The sequence below is a fragment of the Pezoporus flaviventris genome, unplaced genomic scaffold, assembly GCF_033815535.1.
Source record: "Pezoporus flaviventris isolate CSIRO_AGI_PZ_B2104156 unplaced genomic scaffold, CSIRO_AGI_Pfla_v1 ptg000019l, whole genome shotgun sequence".
NCBI classification, from domain to species: domain Eukaryota; kingdom Metazoa; phylum Chordata; class Aves; order Psittaciformes; family Psittacidae; genus Pezoporus; species Pezoporus flaviventris.
Genome location: NW_026892567.1, coordinates 943,741 through 965,247, shown reverse-complemented (window position 1 = coordinate 965,247; position 21,507 = coordinate 943,741). Strand labels below are relative to the sequence as shown.

Genomic DNA, 21,507 nt, shown 5'->3' with positions numbered 1-21,507 from the left:
CTTGTTGTTTAGACCAAGCTGTCTCATCAGAGAAATGACACTGCAGGGAGGCAGTGTGTTTGCCATCTGAGGGAGGGAGCATCAGTGCTTGCTTCAGACTGTTCCCCATGGGGTTCACCTGGGGCCCAGGGAGCCCAAGGCTGCTCTGAGTTAGCTGGTGACTGGATGTGCTTCAGCAGCCATACGCTGCCTGCTGTCCTCTGCAAAGGGATCCTACTGTAGATCATGACAGACCATGTCTGTCTTTGCTGCTTTACAGCTGTTTTTCTTTTCCACTTGTGATGTTGCTGTCTTCAATGACATGTTAGTTTTCATCCCCTGCTACTTCAGTATCTGCCCACCTTGTCTGACCCACAGACTTTGTGTCAGTGGGGATCTGTCATTGTCTTTGAGCTGGGGGTGTTCAGCCTGGAGAAGAGAAGGCTCCAGGGAGACCTTACTAAGGCCATACCTAAACAGGGCCTACAAGAAATCTGGAGAGGGGCTTTTTACAAGGGCCTGTAGGGGCAGGACAAGGGGAATGGCTTTAACCTGAAAGAGGGGAGACTGAGATGAGCTCTTAGGCAGAAGCTCTTTCCTGTGAGGGTGCTGAGGCGCTGGCACAGGGTGCCCAGAGGAGCTGTGGCTGCCCCATCCCTGGCAGTGTTCAAGGCCGGGTTGGACACAGGGGCTTGGAGCAAGCTGCTCTAGTGAAAGGTGTCCCTGCCCGTGGCAGAGGTTGGAGCTGGATGAGCTCTAAGGTCCCTTCCACCCCTGTACATAAATACTTAGTGCCTCTACAACTGAAGTGTTCTAGGGAGGTCAGGTTTTGATAAAAGCTACTGGTGTGCTGAATGCACAGTGGGTTGGTGTGATTCTGAACAGGGATTAGAGCTCAGCTGAAGCAGTGACCCCTGGTGTCACAGAGAAGAGCGTGTGTTTCCTTCCTGTCACTGGTGGGTTCCTTGGGAGAAGAGGTCCCAGCTATTTCTGGAGTCCCCAGCTGTGCAGTTGCTAGCAGGGCACTGCAGGTACAGCTGAAAATTGCCTGCCTGTTTCCTTGGTACATGGTTGAGTTGCTTTGGAGATAAATCTGACTCTGCAGTTCTAACACCAAAAGGAATTGTTCCCCTTCACGTGCAGCAGACGCACAGATCTCTTGCTGTGTCATGTGCACTTGTCAGTTATTGAGGAAACTATCTATGGGCTGGGAAAGGAAAGAGCACAGGAGGGAATTCTTAGTTAATTGTTGTTCTTCCTGTTACAACCTGTTGGGCTTTAGCATCTTGTTCCAGATCTTCAATGGTAATAGGAATGTATTTGTGTTATTAAAGATAATATTTCATTTTCTACTCCACTGTGTTCTTGGAGAAAGAGCAACAAGGGTCTCCCTCAATCCATCCTTCTCACAAAGTGGTGTGGTCATCTCTTGCCTCTATGCTTGCAAACAGAGTAGTGCTGAATTCCAGTTATAAAGTGAGGGAAATGGTTGGTTTACTCAGTTGTAAACAGTTTCTTAAATGTGTTTAAATCCCATGATCTCTGCAAGGAGGTTTCTGCAATAACGCAACTTGTCCAGCTGATTTCCATGCTCTAATGTAGAGCAGAATATTTAACAAGAAACAGAACAGAATAGAAATGAGTGAAAATATGGTAGATTGTAAAATTCAGCTTGGTTCCAGTTGCTGTTGGTGACCATCCAGACAGGGTATCCCACAAGGATGTTGTCATGGTCAGTGTGAGGACTTGTTTGGGACAGGTTAATGGTTGGACTCAATGTTCTCAAGGGTCTTTTCAAATGAAATGATTCTGTGATGCTGAGAAAAGTTGATTTTTTGCCTTAACTCTGTCTCTCATCAGAGAAATGACACTGCAGAAAGGCAGTGTGTCTGCCAGCTGAGGGAGGGAACATCAGGGTTTGCTTCGGGCTGTTTCACTTGGGTTGGTTTTTTCCTCTCCTGTCTCAGGAGAGCGATCCCCCTAGGATGGCATCTTTGCTGCCTCTCCTCACGCTGTCACTGGCATTTGGGACCCTGGTCAGTGGGACCCACAAGGCATGTTCTGAAAATTCTCTTCCCCCTAGCTACTAGATCAACCAGTCTTTAAAGTATGAATAGCTCTTTTATTTATATATGTCTCCATATATTTCTATGTACACTGTAATGTGATGAGGTAGTGGATTTTTCCTGCAAGCTTCAGCCCCGCCCTGGAACTAGGACTTTTCTTTGGGGTATCTTAGAGCTGTCTGTGAAGGAGAAGAGGTATTGCAGCCCAGCAGAAACAATGTCAGAATCCCAGCCCCTCCAGCATGTCTTTGAAACCCTCCCACTGTCCCGCACACCATTCATCAGTATCTCTTGCAGGACTGGCTCCAGGGGCATCTGCATCAATAGCCAAGAGCAGGACTGCAGCAGAAGTAGCGTGAGCGCCTGGCAGAGTTTGACCAGGACTGGTCATTGGTAGTGAGGGCGCTGGTCTTTGTCCAAATGTGTGGTACGTGAGCGTTTGAAGGGCGTGAGAACCCTGTGTAAAACCACATTTGGGGTTCCCCGTGTGACCGGGACACCCTTGTAATTCTGTGCTTTGCATCCCAGGCTCTGGGCGCAGTGGGCACGGGCCACTTGTGGATTGTGGTGGCAGTTTGTCAAGGCAGAGGGGACACAGCCGACTGCCTGAGACAGCATCTCCCCAGAACGTGGGCCCCAGTCTTGCACTTGGGCCACAACAACCCCCTGCAACGCTCCAGGTTTGGGGAAGAGGGGCTGAAAACTGCTCATGGGAAAGGAGCTGGGGGTGCTGATTGATGGAGCTGAACATGAGCAGCTTGTGCCCAGGCAGCCAGGAAGCTCCCAGCATCCTGGCCTGGATCAGCACCAGTGCGGCAGCAGGGCCGGGGCAGTGGTTGTGCCCCTGCACTGAGCACTGCTGAGGCCGCACCTCGACTCCTGGGTTCAATTCTGGGTCCTTCACTACAAGAGAGACATTGAGGTGCTGGAGGGGGGCAGAGAAGGGCAGCGGAGCTGGTGCAGGGCCTGGAGCACAGGGGTGATGGGGAAGGGCTGAGGAACCTGAGGGGTTCAGTCTGGAGAAGGCTCAGGGGGGACCTGATTGCTCCCTACAACTGCCTGAGAGGAGGATGGAGCCAAGAGGGGCTGGGCTCTGCTGCCAAGGAACAAGGGATGGGACAAGAGGAGACGGCCTCAAGCTGCACCAGGGCAGGTTTAGATGGAGCTGAGGAACAATTCCTTCCCCAGAGGGTGCTCAGGCATTGGAACAGGCTGCCCAGGGCAGGGCTGCAGTCACCATCCCTGCAAGTGTTCACCCAGCGTGGAGACGAGGCCCTCAGTGCCATGGGTTAGTGGTGGCCTCAGCAGTGCTGGGGTAAGGGTTAGACTGGATGAGCTTAAAGGTCTTTTCCAACCTGGTTGATTCTATGATTCTGTGATCCTTTTTGCTGAGGCACCAGTGAACCAGGTATTTTCTGCTGGTGTTCCCTCAGTAAAGGGATGTGCTTCTAAACTTGGTGAGGGTTTGAAAGTTTGTTGTAACTCTGATGGCTCTGCATTTGCAAGCATCGGCAGTAGTCTGGAAACTTCAGTCTGTCCTTCAGGTAATTTCAGTTCCTCTGCAACCCCCGGTAGGTAGGCATGCCATTTTCTGCCAGTGGGTTTGTGCAAGTCCATCCTGAGGAGCAGCTCCCTTTGGGATACTGTCCAGTCAATTGAATGGATTGAATGGATGGCTTGTACCGATTGTTCTTGATCAGTGTTCTCAGTTTGGTTTACTGCTGGGACTAAAGACAGGAGTCCCTTTTCCCACTCAGAATATGTCGGTTCAGTGTCTTTGAAAGAGGCGACTTGAACATTAAAGTTCTTTTTTGGTTCATCAGGGCCAGTCTGAACGGATCACAGGAAAAGCCATGCTCAGCAAAATCCCATTCTACTATGAGACAGCGGTGGGAGTGTACAGGCCCCAGGAACACGTATGGTTTTAATTCCTGTATTAGGTATTTCCTGCTTCCTCGTGCTCTGGATTCCATTCCCATGGTTTTCCCTTTCATAACGGTGAGTACAGTGGGCAAGAAATGATAGAGAATCCAGGGCCATGTTTCCTCCAGTATCCTTGATGACCCATAAGCTGTTGTAATTCCTTCCCAGACTGGGGCATCTGCCCTTGTTCTGTTTTTCTGAAGGTGTCTGCAGCAATCACTGCACTGCTGCTATCCACCAAGTACCCTCCGATTTGACTGGTTTCTGCTTGGTTTCTGACATTCCTTTGGTGGAACGTCAACCTCTGCACCACGGAGCGCTTGCCACACTGCTGTTGCTGCAGTTCTTTGGGGCAATCTCCACTGATTAAGACATCATCTACATAATGGTACATTTTCACCTTCTGAGGAAGTGAGACCCGTGGGTTTGTAATGGTCATGGGAGGGAGCTGAGTCCCCTTCCAGCCCCATGGCTACAATCCTAGGAGGAGATGCCTCAACTGACCTGGCTGAATCCCTTCCTTCAGCAGGGGTAAAGGAGATCCCAGCCTGTCCTGGCCTGGTTGTCCTGTCTGATGAGGGGACAAGGAACAGGCTGCCCACAGGTATTGATGTGTCACCTTCCCTGGAAGTATTTAAAAGACATGTAGATTTGGCACTTCTGGACATGGCACAGTGCTGGACTTGACAGTGTTTGGTTAATTGTTGGACTCAATCTTAAGGGTCCTTTCCCACATAAATGATTCCATGATTCTACAAAATCTTGTTGTTTAGATCAAGCTCTGTCTCTCAGCTGAGAAGTGACACTGCAGGAAGGCAGTGTGTCTCCCAACTGAGGGAGGGACCATCAGTGCTTTTTAATGCATGAATGCATGATTACAATTCTTAGCGAAAAGAAGAAAATATTTATGAATTATGCTGTCACCTATTGGATAAGCTTTTCTGAATGAGCATCTATACTCCCTGCTGAAGGATGAAACCTAGCCAGATTGGAAAAAGGCAGTAATCAGTGTAGGCTGGCCCGGTTCCAGAGCTAGGTAACACAGCCAAAACACAACAAAACAAAACTACCTACTTAACCTCACAGTAATTCTAGCAATATCAGAGAGACTTCAGCAGAGGTGCACTGACACTAAGGAGGTTATTGATTTTTGATTTCTTTCTTTAAGCAAATGTATCTAAAGTAGTCATCCCTGAATAGCAAAACATATCAATAGCCAACTAGAAGATCATGCACAAAAGACAAAAGATCACACTCCTGAAAGTCTGAGAGGCTTTATGCATGCTCGTGCCACATTCTTCAATCTCCAAAGGAGGTCATTTCTATCGATTCAGTAGAGACAGTAATGTGTGAATCTGATGCTACCCTGACCCCTCTTCCACCTTCAAAAGCAACTCTAAAAGCTTAAACAGTCAAATTCAAGCAAAAAGGCACCTCCGCTGCTGCCAAACAGATAGATAGCCTGTGCCTGAACTGGATTTACAAAACAGAAACATCACTGTATGTTAGCCACTTTAACAGATTCAAGTTTATTTTCAGAATATACATCTACCTTCAGCAAACTGCAAAGCACAAACAGAATAAAAAAGCTGACAGAGACAGCAGCCTGTAAGTGATACAGACAACTGAAAGAACAAACTTTTTTTGGCACAAAGAGACTTGAGTAGTCTGCCTGTAGATGGAGATTCTGAGGAACAAGCCACAGCCAGGCATGATCTCAGGCTTATTTTCTTGTCAGTGTGGGAGGGAGGAGGAGGAATGAAGCACTTGGTCTGCGCTGTGTGGGGGGGGATAAGATGGTATTCAGAAGCTGGGATAATAATTTTAAATGAGGATCTGCAATGAGAAATCCCACCACAAAGAGCATGGGAAGAGGGCAAAAAGTTAACAATAACTGAGGAGCTGAGAAGCGACAAGAGCTTGGGTTGGAATGGAAGGAACAGTGGGTTGGTTTGTTTGCTTTGGGGTGTGTGTGTTTGGCTTTTTGGGGGGTAGAGGTGATGGTGTTCCTTTAAGTAGGTAGGGATTTTGTGGCTACTGTTCATATCCAACACGTGTGTGTATAATTTATTTACTTGTATTTTGCTGTATTTAGCAGCTTCTGGGTTTTACATGATACTTTGCTTGGGAAGGGATTGTATTTCATGATTAAAAGGGCACGTTACCTTAGATCTTCTGAAAAATGGCCAATGTTTTTTTTGCTACTACATGAGTAAAAATATTTTTCATAGAAAATGTATTCCTCTGACTTCCTGAGTGGTAATGTAATAAGGACAGGAAAGACAAAGAACTGTCGACAGAAGTCATTCGATGACATTTGAGATAAATTGGTAAAACTTAGACTGGGTTCATAATCAGGAGGATTTCAACACCTACAATTTACAGCAGCTTTTTAATTTTACTGAAAGCTAACTTAGTGCCATTCTGGCCTAGTTTTAGTTGTCAGTAAAGTCACTCTTTCCAGTTGCCTTCATATTTCTTCAGTAGCCTTTGATCTGTAAGGACCCGTCCCAGCAGCTGTGGCTGTCAGCTTCAATGTTTCTGGTGACTTTGCTGCTGCAGACTCTAAGGAGGAAAACACTGAAAACCTCTTGATAGCCTTCATGACATGATGTGATGTGGCTTGTTCTTCAGGTGGCACCATGTCTTGAATGCAGACATCTGCTGCCAGTGACTACACCCACTTGCATTGGATAGGAGTCACCAATAGCTCCACAGGTGCAGCCCCAAAGCAACCTCTGCATAAAGGGAATTGAGAAGAAATCTAACAAAAGAGCAATTTACCTCCTGACATGCCTGTTTCTAACAGGTGACTTCATTAAAACAGTTTGATCCAGCTTGGGTTTCTCTAATAACATTGTGAAAGCTTTAAGGGTCAGTAGGATTCAAACCAGCTTGAATAGAAATAAGCATTAAAGGTAAACCACTTAAGCTGAGGAAGGCATCTTGAAGGGCATGGGAGGTAGCAGTGTGAAAGACAGGAAAGTACACTTGTGTTCAGTAAGGAGATATTCTGTGATTCTATTGTCTATGGCCTTAGTGTTACTGAGCATTTGAAGTTTATTAAATAGGTCCTCATTACCCTGCTTCCCTCAGTTGATTGTGAGTTGAAAATGACTTGTCCCCAAGATCCATGGATTTGTGATGGGCAGGCACTATGGCCTATCTAAAACCTGAAGCCCACAGCACAGGCTTGAAGGATCTCTTCTATCTGCAGGGCTGAATAAGCACAGCACGTTCTAAGATCAAGTCCTCTTCTTGTTAGTGCTGTTTACAGTTTGCAGATACCATGTGAAACGCATTCTTTCTCTATTTAAAAGGGCAAAGTAATTTGTCAGGCATGTGGCACGTGAAATCTTCACCATAAACACTGTGTGACTTGTGCAAGCAAGCTGCCTGAAATACAGACGCTGAGGCTTCTTGCATCAATCACAGCAGGTTTAATCAAATCAAAGCACAGCACTCTTTTTCTCTGGAAAACTGAAGTCCTAGCCCTGTGTCCCTGCACCTCTTTCTGTTACACAGCTGATCTGTTCATTTGGGTTTAACAGCTCAGCAACAAGCTGGGTCTTTTGCTTCGCTCGAGATGAGGAAAAGAAATAATTCTGAAAATCTTCTTGCCCATTTTCCCCTGTTTTTTTTGGAAGCAGCACTTAAAGGCTGGCGATCAGATTCATTCTGAGCCGTGTTTGCACAGGAAGCCTTCTTGTGGAATAAATCTGAGTGCCTTGGAGTCCTTCCTACGATTCCATTTCTGTTTCATTCCATTTATGCTTACGAAGCATTAAGTCTGTTAAGGAAGGAGCATCTACCTTTTACCCCCTCACCTCATCAGAATCCTCACTTCTGCAGAGTGCAAAGCTCTGTCTCTGCACACACAGAGGCGAGGATCTTGACTTCAGACTGATCCAAGAGGCAAACTAAACCAACCCATCCTTCTGGCTAGGCAAAAGGCACTGCAGTTTCCTAACCCAGCAAAGCAGCTGCAAATCTGGTGCCTGAGCAGTATGGCCTGAGTGGTGTCTTTCAGGTCACTTGGGGGGCAGTTGTGGGTCTGGGGGGTGACTGGCGAGGCAGTGTTGGTTCTGGGGACATCATTTAGTGGGCAGTTGTGGGTCTGGGGAGTCATTAGGAGGGCACTTTGGGGGTAGTTGTGGCTCGATGGAGGCAACTTGAAGGGCAGTTGTGGGTATGGGGGTTCACTTGGGGGGCAGTTGTGGGTCAGGGTGGTCACTTGTGGGGCAGTTGTGGGTATGGGGGCTCAGTTGGGGATCACTTGGAGGGCAGTTGTGGGTCTGTGCAGTCACAGGGGGGTCACTTGGGGGGCAGTTGTAGGAATGGGGAGTCACCAGGAGCCAGTTTTGGATCTGAGGGGTCACTTGGGGGCAGTTGGAGGGCAGTTGTGGTTTTGGGGAATCACTTGGGGATAACTTGGAGGGCAGTTGTGTGCTTCACTTGGGGGGCAGTTGTGGGTTTGGGGCGTGACTGGTGAGGCGGTGTTGGTTCTGGGGGCATCACTTGGTGGACAGCTGTTGGTCTGGGGAGTCATTAGGAGGGCACTTTGGGGGTACTTGTGGCTCGATGGTGGTAACTTGAAGGGCAGTTGTGGGTCTGAGGGTTCAGCTGGGGGTCACTTGTGGTGCCGTTGTGGGTCCAGGGGGCCACATGCTGGGTAGTTGTGGATCTGGTGTGTCAGGAGGGGTGTCAGTTGTGGGTCTGAGTGGTCACCTGGAGTGCAGTTGTGGGTCTGGGGGTCAGTGGAGGGCAGTTGTGGGTCTGGGGGATCACTTGGGGGGCCGTTTGGGGTCTAGGAATTTACTTGTGAGTCACTTGAGGGGCAGTTGTGGGTGTTGGGGATCACTTGGGGGGCACATGGGGCAGTTGTGGGTCTGGGAATTAATTTAGGGGTCACTTGAGGAACCACTGTGGGTCTGGGGCTCACTGGGGTGTCACTTGAGGGGCAGTTGTAGGTCAGGGAGATCACTTTGTGGGGAAGTTGTGGGTCTGGGGAGTCACTTGGGGGTCATTTGGGAGGCAGGTTTGGGTCTGGGGAATCACTGGGGGGTCATCTGGGAGGCACTTGTGGGTCCAGGGGGCCACTAGGGGGGCAATTGTAGGGCTGAGGGGATCATCTGGGGGCAGTTACGGCTCTGGGGGTCACTGGGTGAACACTTGGGGGGCAGAGGTAGGTATGCGGGCTCTCTTGGGGGGCAGTTGTGGGTCTGAGTGGTCACTTGGGGGGAGTTGGGGGCAGTTGTGGGTCTGGGAGGTCACTTGCGGGGCAGTTGTGGGGCTGAGTGGTCACTTGGGGGGCAGTTGTGGGGCTGTTGTTGGTCTGGGGGATGACTGGAGGGCAGTTGTGGGTCTGGGATTTCATGTGGGGGACACTTGGGGAACTGTTGTGTGCCTGGGGGTCACTAGGGGGTCGCCTGGGAGCAGTTTTGGGTGTAGGATGTTACTTGAGGGTCACCTGGGGGGCAGTTGTGGGTATGGGGAGTACCCGCAGAGCATGAGGCTTGGTTTGGAGAATCCTCACTGCTCGTCAATGAGGTTGCAGTAGCGGCAGTGTCTGCCTCAGGCATTGGAGTAGCCCTGTTGCTGTGGCTGGCACTGCAGCAGCTGCTGTGCTTGTTGCAGTGGCTGGAATAGCTGCAGTGTTTATCCCTATCGTTGCCATGTAGTAGCCACTGTCCCAGTCACAGGAATTACAGTAGCCGCAGGGCTTGTGGATGACAGTGAGAAGCCGCAGTGCTTGTGGCTCGCACTGGAGAAGCCTCACTGCTTGTTGATGTGGTTGGAATACCTGCAGTGCCCATCACTGGAGTTGTAGCAGCCACAGCATCTGTCTATGGCATTGGAGTAACCCATGTGCCTGCTGCCATGGTTGCAGTAGGCACAGTTCTTAGGGCTTGGATTGGAGGAGCCTCACTGCTTGTCGATCTCGTTGCAGGAGCAGCAGTGTTTGTCAGTGGCGTTGGAGAAGCCACAGTGCTTCTGGGTAGGGTTGATCTAGGCACTGCGTATGTTGCAGGCCTTAGAGTAGCCCCATTGCATCTTCCTAGAGTCGGAATAGCTGCAGAGCTTAAAACCGGTGGTGGAGCAACTGAAGTGCTTGTGGCTGGGGCTGGATTAGTCACAGTGCTTGTTGATGTGGCTGGAGTAGCCACAGTGCCTGTCCTTTGCATTCGAGTGGCTGATGTGTCTGTCACAGTACTTTGAGTACCCGCAGAGCATGAGGCTTGGTTTGGAGAAGCCTCACTGCTCATCAATGAGGTTGCAGTAGCAGCAGTGTCTGTCTCAGGCATTGGAGTAGCCCCGTTGCTGTGGCTGGCACTGCAGTAGCTGCTGTTCTTGTTGCAGTGGCTGGAATAGCTGCAGTGTTTATGCCTATTGTTGCCATGTAGTAGCCTCTGTCCCAGTCACTGGGGTTGCAGTAGCCGCAGGGCTTGTGGCTCGCACTGGAGAAGCCTCACTGGTTGTTGATGTGGTTGGAACACCTGCAGTGCCCATCACTGGAGTTGTAGCAGCCACAGCAACTGTCCCTGGCATTGGAGTAGCCCATGTGCCTGCTGCCATGGTTGCAGTAGGCACAGTTCTTAGGGCTTGGATTGGAGAAGCCTCACTGCTTGTTGATGGGGCTGCAGGAGCAGCAGTGTGTGTCACTGGCGTTGGAGAGGCTGCAGTGGTTGTGGCTTGCACTGGAGTAGCTGCAGTGTTTGTGGCTGGGGTTGACGTAGCCACTGTATACATGGCAGGCCTTAGAGTAGAGCCATTGCTCCTTCCCAGAGATAGAGTAGCTGCAGAGCTTAAAACTGGTGGTGGAGTAACTGCAGTCCTTGTGCCTGGGGCTGGATTAACTGCAGGGCATGGTGAATTGGGTTGCACCAGCCACAGTGCCTGTCCTTGGCGTTTGAGTGGCCGATGTGTCTGTCACTGTACTTGTAGCACCTGCAGTGCTTGTGGCTTGGTTTTGAGAAGCCTCACTGCTTGTCACTGAGTCTGGAGTAGCCACACTTCTGGTTTTGCCCTGGTTGGAATAGCAGCAGTGCATGTTGCTGGAGTTGTAGCTGTAGTGACAGTCCTTGCCATTGGAGTAGCCACGGTGCCTGTGTCCATTGTTGGTGTCACCGCAGTGGTTGTGGCTGGTGTTGGAGTAGCTGCAGTGCTCGTGGCTGGTGTTGGAGTAGCCACATTGTCTGTTGCTTTGCTGTTAGGTCTTGTCTCTCCTCACTGCAGAGCATGAGAGACTGAATCAGCATTGCTCAGGGTAAGTGCTAATCAGAAACCACTATACAATCGGTGTGTTACCAGCGTTATCCTCAGACTAAAGCCCAACCTCACCACTGCCCCAGCTACAAGGAGGAGAATTAACTCTTATGAGGTGTCCCTGTGACACCTATTGCTATCCAAAGAACCCAGAAACCAATCCCCACAAGCCCCACAATAACTGCAAAAGTCCCCCCAAAACACCCAATCCCCAAACACCCCCCAAAACACCCAACCTCACCAAACTCCCAAAACACCCAAACACCCAAAACCACCAGCTCTTCGGAAAACCCACAAAGTCCCTCCCCAAAAACAACCCCCAAAACCTCAAAGTCTCCAAAAAATCCCCACAGGCCCCCAAACTCCATCCCAACCTCCCAAGAGCCCAAATCCCCACCAAAATACCCAACCTGCCAAAAACCCCAAACTCCACGCTCCCCCCAAGAGGCACCCCCAGCTCACTTGCCCAGCTGCTGGCTCAGGCTGTGAGGGTGCAGGGCGGCTGTCTCCTGGGGCAGTGGATGTTTGCAGCCAAGGGTGGTTGAACACATCGTCCAGGGATGGCCTGTCGCGAGCTCTCATGGACAAGCACCACCTGATGAGGTGCTGGCATTCTGGGGAGAATCCGGGAACTGCCGCTCAGTTGCAGGAGGCTCCTGCCTACCTCGTGCCACCGTCCGCAGCGCCCAGGCCTGGGTGCGCTCAGAGCTGCACCCAGACCTCCTGCTCCATGACTCGGTTTGGAGGAGAGCAGGATGGCAGGACATGGGCCACCTCCTCCAGCTGACCAAGGGAGATCAGCTGCCACCCCCTAAACCCCAACCTTCCCCTGCTGCTGCGAAGCCAGGTACCTACCGACAGAGATCCGGCGCTGGAAGAAGAGCTGCCCGCTGACGATGTCCTCGCAGCACCGGAAGGGGAGGACCCCGCACACCATCTCATACAGCAGCACGCCCAGGGACCAGATCGCCGCCGGACGGCCGTGGTAGCAGTGCCAGCGGAACCACTCCGGCGGGTAGTACAAAGGTGTTCCTACAACAGGATACGGGCGCACCTCATTAGGCAGATGCCGCCTGCTCCTGGATTCTCGCCCGCGGATCCCCAGGGATGCAGGGGCTGCACCGGCGGCGCCACGGACGTGGGGACGCACACTCGGTGTGACCCGCCACCTCGTCATCAGCACGTGACTCTTGTTCACAAACTGCTCGGTACGGGAAGCACCCTGGGCTGTGGGCTCACCGCTAAATTTGGTGTAGACCGTGTCCCTGAGGAGGGTGCTGCAACCAAAGTCAATTAGCTTGACCTCTCTGGTGGCCAAGTTGATGATGATGTTCTGGGGCTTGATATCCCTGTGCAGGACACCGCGGCTGTGGCAGTGCCGCACAGCCACCAGCACCTGGAGGAAAATGCCCCGCGCCAGATCCTCGGGCAGGAACCTCCATTTTTTGATGAAGTCGGAGAGGTCCTGCGATGGCTCCGGACGCTCCAGAACCAGCACAAAGGAGTGGGGCAGCTCAAACCAATGGAGGAGCTGGATGATGGCACTGCAGCCGGAGCGCACCTTCCTCAACATGGCTATCTCCAAGGGAATGCGAGTGCCGCTGGGCTGCAGGGGGACCACGGCACTGTCAGCAGGGCCGATGCTGGCCCGGGGCTCCTGTGCCTCCCTGCCTGGGATGCTCTGATGCCCTCCTGCAGGTGCCCCCCGCAATCCCCAGGGATGCTCTGGTGCACCCCTACCCGGCCCGTGTCCCCTGGTGATTCCACACCCACTCCCCTCTCCCTGTCCCACTTTCCCCCCCGCCGGCCCCACCGGCTCACCCCCACCCGCTCTGCCCCGCACTGTCCCGGTGGCCCCGCGCACTCACCCGCTCGCCCCACGAGGAGATGCGCTCCCGAGCCACTTGTTTGATCGCCACCTGCGAGCCAAGGGCAGCGCTGGGCTGAGCTGAGCTGAGCTGAGCTGAGCTGAGCTGAGCCCCGACGCCTCCCCGGCCCGCCGCCGGGCCCGCCCTTACCGGGCTGTTGTCACACAGGCGGAGCCCCGAGTACACGGACGCGAAGCCGCCTCTCCCCAGCAGCGGTCCCACGCGGTAAAGCCGCTCGAAGCTCTCCTTGTCGTGCCCCGTGCGACAGACGCGGCCGCTGTCGCTGCGCGCGGGGTCCCCGCCGGCCCCCACCGGGCGCTCCGGGCCGAGCGGAGCCGCATCATTCCCGGCCTTTCCCGGCCGAGGCTCCGCGGCGCGCCGCTCCCCGCCGGTCCCGGAGCGCAGATAGGCCGACGGGTCAATGCGGGTCAGGAGGAGCACGGGCACCTTGCCCGACCGCGCTGCCGGTGACGGCACCCCCGCAGCAGCACCGCGCTCCGGGGTCTCGGGGGTCGCGGCTGCCGGGAGGCTGCGGGGCGGGGAGGGAGCGGGCGCTCCGCCGCCGGTCCGCGCTCCGCCGCCGGTCCGCGCTCCGCCGCCGGTCCGCGCTCCGCCGCCGGTCCGCGCTCCGCCGCCGGTCCGCGCTCCGCCGCCGGTCCGCGCTCCGCCGGGCACCTGTGGATGGTGGCGGCCCCCGGCCGGCCCCAGGCGGGGCGGGGCCTGGGGGCGGGCCGGGGAGCGCCAGGGGCCGGCGCTGCCTCGCCAGACCCAGACCCAGCGGCGGCGGCTCGCCCAGCGCCGCCACTGCCAGTACCGGGAGAGGGGAGCGGTGCCGCGAGCCCCTGCGGGGGGACGCTGGGGGGACGGGGGAGGCACCATCGCGGGGAGCGGCGGAGGGCGGGCTCCGGACCGCCGAGAGCTGCCGCCGCCGCCTCACCTGGTGCTGCTGCCCCTGCTGCTGCTCCTACCGAAGCCGCTGCCGCTCAGAAGCCGCTGCCGAAGTCGCTGCTGCTCAAAAGCCGCTCAGAAGCCGCTCAGAAGCCGCTGCTGCCGCCGCCGCCGCAGCCTCGCTGTCAACGGCTCTGTCCACGCGCGGCCCGGGCGCCCGCTGCCACCGGGCGGAGCGGCCGGCGGGGGGGGTCTCGCGGCCGCGGGAGCCCGGGGAACGGCGGAGCGGGCCCTGCCCAGCCCCGCGGCCGGGCTCGTGCGCCCCCCGCCCGGCAGCAGCATCCCCGCGGCCGAGCCTTTGGAAACTGAACCTGAGCCTTGGGACCCTGCGAACGAGGCTTTAGAACTGAAACCGGAGGCTTTGGGAAGTCACAAGGAGGCTGCAATTTACTGCTTATTTTATCCCCTTTTTCCTTTCCACAGAGGTGGATTGAGGTGAGATTGTGATGAACACATAAATGTATTGGCTTTCTCAAATCATAGGTGTGCTCACGTGCAGGATATAACTGTACGAGTTTACAATAACAGAAACAAAACACGCTAAAGATACCAGACCAGACACCAAGTTAAAAAGGTTCAGATCTCTTGATCTAAATGGAGTCACATAGCAAAAGAATTTGTAAAGGTTAAAGAAGGTGGGGGGTGAAGCTTGGTATAAGGAAAGCTGGTGCCTGGAAAACATAGGGTTAAAGTACTGTTTAGCTTAACTTAGGCTGTAGAAAGAGAACAGTGTTTATGTTGTAAGTCGGTGGGATGTAGTGGCCCCACTAAACATGAGTTAATTGTTTCAGGCTAGTCTTCTAAAGTAGTTTTAAAGAGCAATGTTTGTGTTGTAAGTCTGTGGTGAGATAACAGGCTTTAGTGGCCCCACTAAACATGAATGGGTTATTTCACACCATCCTTATCAGTTAGTTTCAGACAGAGCCTCCCAAGGCTCTGCTAGCTTGGGATACTCCTTGTCTGCCCATCCTGCAACAAATTTTGCAGGAAGGTCACACTGTTTTAAATCCTTGCTATTTCTCAGAATAATTACAGATATAGCTGGTTGTGTGGTTCCTGGGGGGTCCAACTGTGCCAGAGGTGAAAAGTACACCGTGAGGAAGACTGCTTACTTCATCTTGAAGACCCCTGCTCACAAGAGGAAGACTGTTTACTTCATCCTCAAGCTCCCTGCTCACAATCACCACAGAGCAGTGCACAGGCGCCAAGAGGAGGAGACTTGTGATAATAAATTCTTGAAGCTAGTTATAATATCCCCCGCCTATATGCGGGAATTATGAATATGCATGTAACTAATGTAACACTGAAAGTATATAAACCTGTACCAAATGCTAATCCCTTGCGCCTCTGGCTGCGGTCAGGCGCCCAGCGCTGTCGCTTTTGCTTTCTTGACTTTGTCCCTCACTAAACCCTCGTTACCTCGTTTAGAGGAGTGAGTTCGTATTTCACAAGCTCTCAGGAAGCTCTTCCCTGTGAGGGTGCTGAGGCGCTGGCGCAGGGTGCCCAGAGGAGCTGTGGCTGCCCCATCCCTGGCAGCGTTGGAGGCCGGGTTGGACACAGGGGCTCGGAGCAAGCTGCTCCTTCCATGTGGAAGGTGTCCCTGCCCGTGGCAGGGCTTGGAGCTGGAGGAGCTTTAAGGTCCCTTCACCCCAGCCCATCCGGTGCCTCTGGGATCCCATGGGGGGCGGCTCCTCCATGAGGAAAGGCCCCGCCCCTCACGGGGGTCCCGCTGCCCCCCCCTTCCCCGCCCACTGCCCCGTGCGCATGTGCCGGAGGCCGGACTACAGGTCCCAGCGTGCCCCGCGCGGGGGAGCCGTGCGCTGATTGGCTGCGTCGGAGGCGGGCCCAGGGCGTGAGGCGGAGCTGCAGCCGGCAATGGCGGCGGCCGAGCGGGAGGAGGTGAGGGTGAGCGGGCGCGGCGCGGGTCTGGGGGGCGCTGCAGAGCCCGGGGAGCGGGGCTGGGGGTCTGCGGCCCCCCGAGGCTCTGGGCAGTGGGGCCGGGCGCTGCGGGGGAATGCGGGGGGCGGGTGCGAGCGCTGGGCAGTGGGGCTGCGAGATGGCTGGGAGTGTGGGGTGCTGCGAAGCCGGGGCATGGGGGGCTGGGAGCTGTGGGGGTCCCGCAGCTTTCCGGCCCTGGGGATGGAGCGGGGCTGTTGTGGGGGGCCCTGGGGGCTGTTTCCCCCCGGGGGGGAGGTGCTGCTGGGGCAGCCGATCCCCGGCACCCGGGGGGGGAGGGGGTGTGCAGAGGTGTCGGTGACTCTGGGGCGGGTTTTGGCTCCTGGAGCGGGATGGGGAGCAGGAAGGGAAGGATGAAAAACCCGAGGGTGGAGATAAGAACAGTTTAATAACCGAAGCACAATGTACTAGTGCTGATAATAGTGATAATGATGATAAGGGACATAACAAGAAGAGAGAAAAAAGCCACCCCAATAAACACAAGTGATGCCCCATACAATTGCTCAGCACCCACTGAGTGATACCCAGCCCGACCCGAGCAGTGATCCTTCCCTTCCAAAGAACTCCCCCCAGTTTATGTACAACTAAAACGTCAGTGTGTTGTCAGCATTGCTCTCGGAATAAAGCCAAAAGGCAGCAGAGCACCAGGTACTAGAAAGCAAAGGAGCACTGTCCCAGCCACAACCAGGACAGTATCCACCCCTTATTCCATACCATTTATGTCATGCCAGGCCTCACACTTCCCACTGTCATGACTTGGGGCTCCATCTGCCATAGCAGTGTCTCCAGGCAGGAAAGATGGATGGTGTGTGGTGTTGGGTTGTTGGATGCTGAAGCCAGTTCCGATTCCATCACTGCGACACTTGTCCGGTTTGATCAAAGTCCATTCTTCATTAATGGTGATCAAGGCAGTCAGGTTCAGATCTTCAGACCCACAGCGGTGGGGACATGGGCCGCGAGGTGTCCCACACAGTGATGGGTGTTCAGCCACCATGGAAGCGATCACGGAATTCAGTATTACACAGCATCATAACACATGCTAACTGTCCTGCCTCTGGTTACACCTCCCCTTACTCAGTTTCGTACACCCCTTCCTCTTACTTCTTTCTTTCTCTCCTTTTAGGGTTTGATTTCATAACTCTCTGGCAGGCACATGGTACCCCAACTTACTGCTTAACTACAGCAGCAGTTTGCACCGGCTTAGCCCCAGTCCCAATATTGCAAAGTCTTAGTATTACAAAACCTTAAACCTTAATATTGCAAAGCCTCATCCCAAATGTGCAAACCCAACAGTGTTTCTCTCTCATGTGTGATTTTTCCCCTTAGGGAGCCTGTCATTTTCTTTTCACAGAATCATAGAATGGTTTGGGTTGGAAAGGACCTTAAGATCATCCACTTCCAATTCCCCTGCCGCAGGCTGGGACACCACACGCTAGACCGTGTCGTCCAAGACTCCGTCCAGCCTGGCCTTAAACACTGCCAGGGATGGAGCATCCACAGCCTCTCTGGGCAACCTGTTCCAGGGCCTCCCCACCCTCCCAGTAAATGCAGTTGTTTTCATCATTCAGAGAATCTTTTTGGTAAAGGATCAGCGCAGCTTACAGATGGCATCGCTAATGGCACAGCTTCTAAGTACCCAAGTTTGGATCATTAATTCTTTCATCCACCTTGGAGCAAGAGTAGTCCTAAAGCATTGCTGCCTGGTTCTTAGTTGTTCTCAACATGCACCAAGTAACAGAAAAGACCCGAAGGAGAAGCTCTTGGGGTTTTATTTCTGGTGTTTAGGCAGTGGCAGTAGAGAGGAGACTGAGAGGTCTGGGAGCAGGCAGCTGTAAGCACACCTTCCTGGGATACCTGCCGAGCGGCTTGCTTTGCTTATCTCTGTTTCCCAGTGGTTTTAAATCCTGAATTGTGAGAGTTAAGTGGAATTACTTGAAGCAGTTCTGCAGACCTGGTTTTAAGAGTCCTCACAAGGTCTGTGTGTATCAGGAGGAGATGGAATACATTTTGTTTCTTTAAGCAATGCGTAATAAGCATGATTTTACTGAGCTCCAGCAAAGCTTTGAATTATTCTGATCTCACCGTATAAGGAGTTGTCCCATGCATACGCTTTGGCAGTGATTTGGTCAGGGATGAAGGTCTTGTATGCACATCCCATCCCTAACTCTTTCAGTGATTACTGTTTCCTTAAAGAGTATCTGCAGCTACCCATGTGGTTGCGGTACTGTGAGAAGTATCCTTTAGTACTTAAGTACCCCGCAGCAGTGGAGCAGAGTGTCTCAAAGCAGTTCTTAAGGCTCCTGTTGTGTAGAGCTCCTCAGTAATTTAGCTAGGCAAAGAAGTCTGTCTTTCGTGGAACTGATTTTGGACTCAAATGTACTGTGTGATTTCTCCCATCTCTAAACCTAAAGGAAGGTGCAGAACCAGTAGATAAAGGTGACGTACAGCTGTGTAGGAGGACTGACCTACTCTTCCCTTTGGAATGAAACCAAGGATTTGGTGCAGCAAAGAGCAGGGCAACATAAATGAGTATGTGAACGTCTGTCCTTATCTCTCTCTTTTATAAACTCCTCCTCTCTCTGTCTTACCCATAGTTTCTGTCTTTTTTTCCATTGCTTTCCATTCCTGCTTTCTTTTGGTATTTTGAATAGTTCTTAAGAGATGCTTCCTGGACTTCTCCATGAAGAGTGGTGTGCTAGCTGTGGCAAATCAGACTACCTTCAAAGATGGAAGAGGGAAAACAAGAAACGTAACTGACCTCAGGGGAACTACAAAGTAGGTTTTACCTTTCTTAAGTGCTTGTGTGTTGGATTCTGAGACTGTGAAATAATTTAGGAATTGAAAAACAAAGATCAGAATCTGTTGTATCAAATGGCTGAGGGTACCCAGACGAGACTTCCTGGTAGATGGTTTCTGTGCCTGAGCACTTGCAAAGTTCCAGTAGGGAAACCCAGCACTGTGGTATGCAGAAATGAGCAAGGAGCCAAAAGCTTTAGTGTTCCTCAGAATGACTGTCAGTTTTGAAAACATTCCACTTGGTTTTCCTAGCCAAAATTAATAGCAAGGAAAGTTAAAGGAGGTTCAAATTGAAGTCTTCATGCAGCAGGACTCGGGCCAGCCAGTGATGGCCTCAGCTCTTCCTTCCTACAGCAGCCTTCCTAGTACTGTGGATTGTCCTAGTACTTTTGCATCTCACCTCATCAGCACGCTCCTGTTTTTAGCACACATCTGAAGGTCAAAAGGCAACGTCCTGGGCTCTGATGCCAGACAGCACCTCCCTTGCAGATGGACAGCAAGCATCTCCAGTGCTGGGTAGCAACCTGCTACTCTCCATCCTCAGGCAGTCTGGAGCACAGGGGTACCTTTTCTTACCTCTGGATCTGAGGCTGCTGCATTCTAGCACCTTCCCAGCAGTGCTAGCACCCGCACCTTAGGAAGTTTCCTTCTTCTGGCATCTACAACTACATTGTTTGTTCTTTGACAAGATGATTCTTCATTTCTTCTTAGGAAACGTTAATATGGGCAAGCACTTTGCAGGCTAGGAAAACAACTCCAAGAAGTCCTCCTTTTGCTTCACTGAGCAGTTTTCTGCTTCTCTGCTATTAGCAGTCTTGTCTTTTCTCAGCAGCATCAGTAATATCCTGGATGCAAGATCAATTAGAGTAAAAAGTTTTGAAGACTATGCTATTTCTTGGTACTGGATTTTAATGTAAGATTCTAATGGATAATTTTATGTTTTTTCCAAACTCACTATGGAATGTGTAGGGAATTGAAGAATTGATCACATACGTGTTTGTTACCAAACCTACTTTTAAGCTTTGCCGTAAAGTTGTTATGGTTCTGTATGTGAGGTAAGGATAGCCCAGCATACATGCATACAGTATGGTCTGGAGTAGCTTTTTAATATCTTACCAGGCAGAAAGCCAAGAGGTGCTGCTGTCTTCTGCTGCAGGACCCATCTGCCTGGTAATTCCAAACCTAAAAATTCTTGATTAAGAGACTTTCAAACCAATTGCAGTTGCTAAATGTCATGAATATCTATATAAAACACATCCCAATTTCCAAATTGAAACTAGCAATATGTAGTTAAATTTATTGTAATAAACAAATCCAGTGCAGCAGGCAAAGCAACTTAAAGAACAAAAACTACTGAACAGAGTTAGCTTTATCTTGCAATTATTACTCAATAACGAGCAATTAGTAAAAATGCAGCACCAAAACAAAAGAAGTAGCTATTTTGCTGCAGCAGATCTGTGAGTATATATGCCTAAATGGCCATTCTCTCTCGATCTGTTACTGAAATCAGACTTACAGTGAAGATTCTCTCAAAGGAGATGCTGCTCGACAGATGGGCTGGAGAGAGAATTGACCATTTTCTGAGCAGACTTTCTCCATACTGAAGCCAGTTTCCCCATTTCAAATAGGATGCTTTTATAAGGGATTGTTGTTACTTTTAAAGTATTTGGGTAGAATTTTCCTCACACTTTTCACCAAATGACAGCATGCATCCAGTGATTTCTGGGCAAACATATGAAAGTGCCAGAGTTTGGGTGATGAGAGTGAAGGCCTGATGGTGAAAGGAGGTGGGATTAAAAATCTAATATGGAATTGCTCTGTTCTTTTTATCCTACTCCCAAAGAACTGCTGCTTTCAAGGCTCAGTTTAAGGGAAGCACTCTATTAATGACAGTTGTTACCATGTATTCATTCAGTTTTGGTGTTACTAGAGCAAATCTGAAGCTCACCGTAGATAAAGGTATCTTACTGCCTTGAAGAAGAGAGTCAGGAACTCCAAAATGACAGTGCTTTTTTGAGGAATACATTCTGAATTTCAAACAAGCCATTCAGAAAGGGAACACGCATCATGCTGGGAAGCCTCTAAGGGGCTAGGACTTAAGCCCAGTTTACAAAGGTTTAACTAAATAAACTGATGTTCTTTTTCTTGTCCCTCTGCCTGTCTGGCTTAGTTTGCCCGAAACATCCGGTTTTGATTGTTTGTGGTCAGGCTGACCCGTTTGTTATCTTTAGTCACTGGCTAAATAAATTGGGAACGTTCAGAAGAGAAGTTCCTGACCACAGGGAAGAAAAGGGTTTCATTTCTTTTGTGGCTGTTCTAACACAAAATTCTGATGTAACACCTCAAAGTTCTAGAGAAATGAAATGTTCTGTGAAGCGTCTAAGCTGGATCTTTGTTGGATGGAACCATTGTTCACACTGCTTTATTTGCATTGCTTTAGAAGAAACCTGCTGAGTAAAGGCCTTTTGCAGTCATTCTTTCCTTTCTGACTTGCTTTCTGGGTGTGAAATGAAAGCAAATGTTTCCTTAGCACAGACTTGATAAAGACACTGGAGATGTCCATCCTAGGGGTCCCACTGATGGCTCTGAACAGGTTCTTTTTATGCATCACTATGCCCTGATCATTTTCTTCTCCGATGGGTAGAAAGGATCACTGGTTTTCCTCCTAAAATGAATTCTTTTTTTTTCTAGGAAAGCTCCTCAAA

The 21,507-nt window shown here is 51.5% G+C and overlaps 1 protein-coding gene and 1 long non-coding RNA gene across 2 annotated transcripts in view; one reads left to right on the top strand and one right to left on the bottom strand.

The window, feature by feature from the left end:
* LOC133270186 (uncharacterized) overlaps positions 1–21,507 on the top strand; it is a 402,598-nt gene that overhangs the window by 330,010 nt on the left and 51,081 nt on the right. The window lies entirely within an intron of this gene.
* LOC133270205 (serine/threonine-protein kinase pim-1-like) lies at positions 11,717–13,651 on the bottom strand (the record flags this gene model as incomplete). Its single annotated transcript, XM_061455199.1, is given in 7 exon segments — positions 11,717–11,753; positions 11,755–11,848; positions 12,090–12,266; positions 12,474–12,840; positions 13,103–13,153; positions 13,253–13,354; positions 13,454–13,651. Coding segments are annotated over 7 exon segments (1,026 nt in total), but the record flags the coding sequence as incomplete, so codon positions are not given.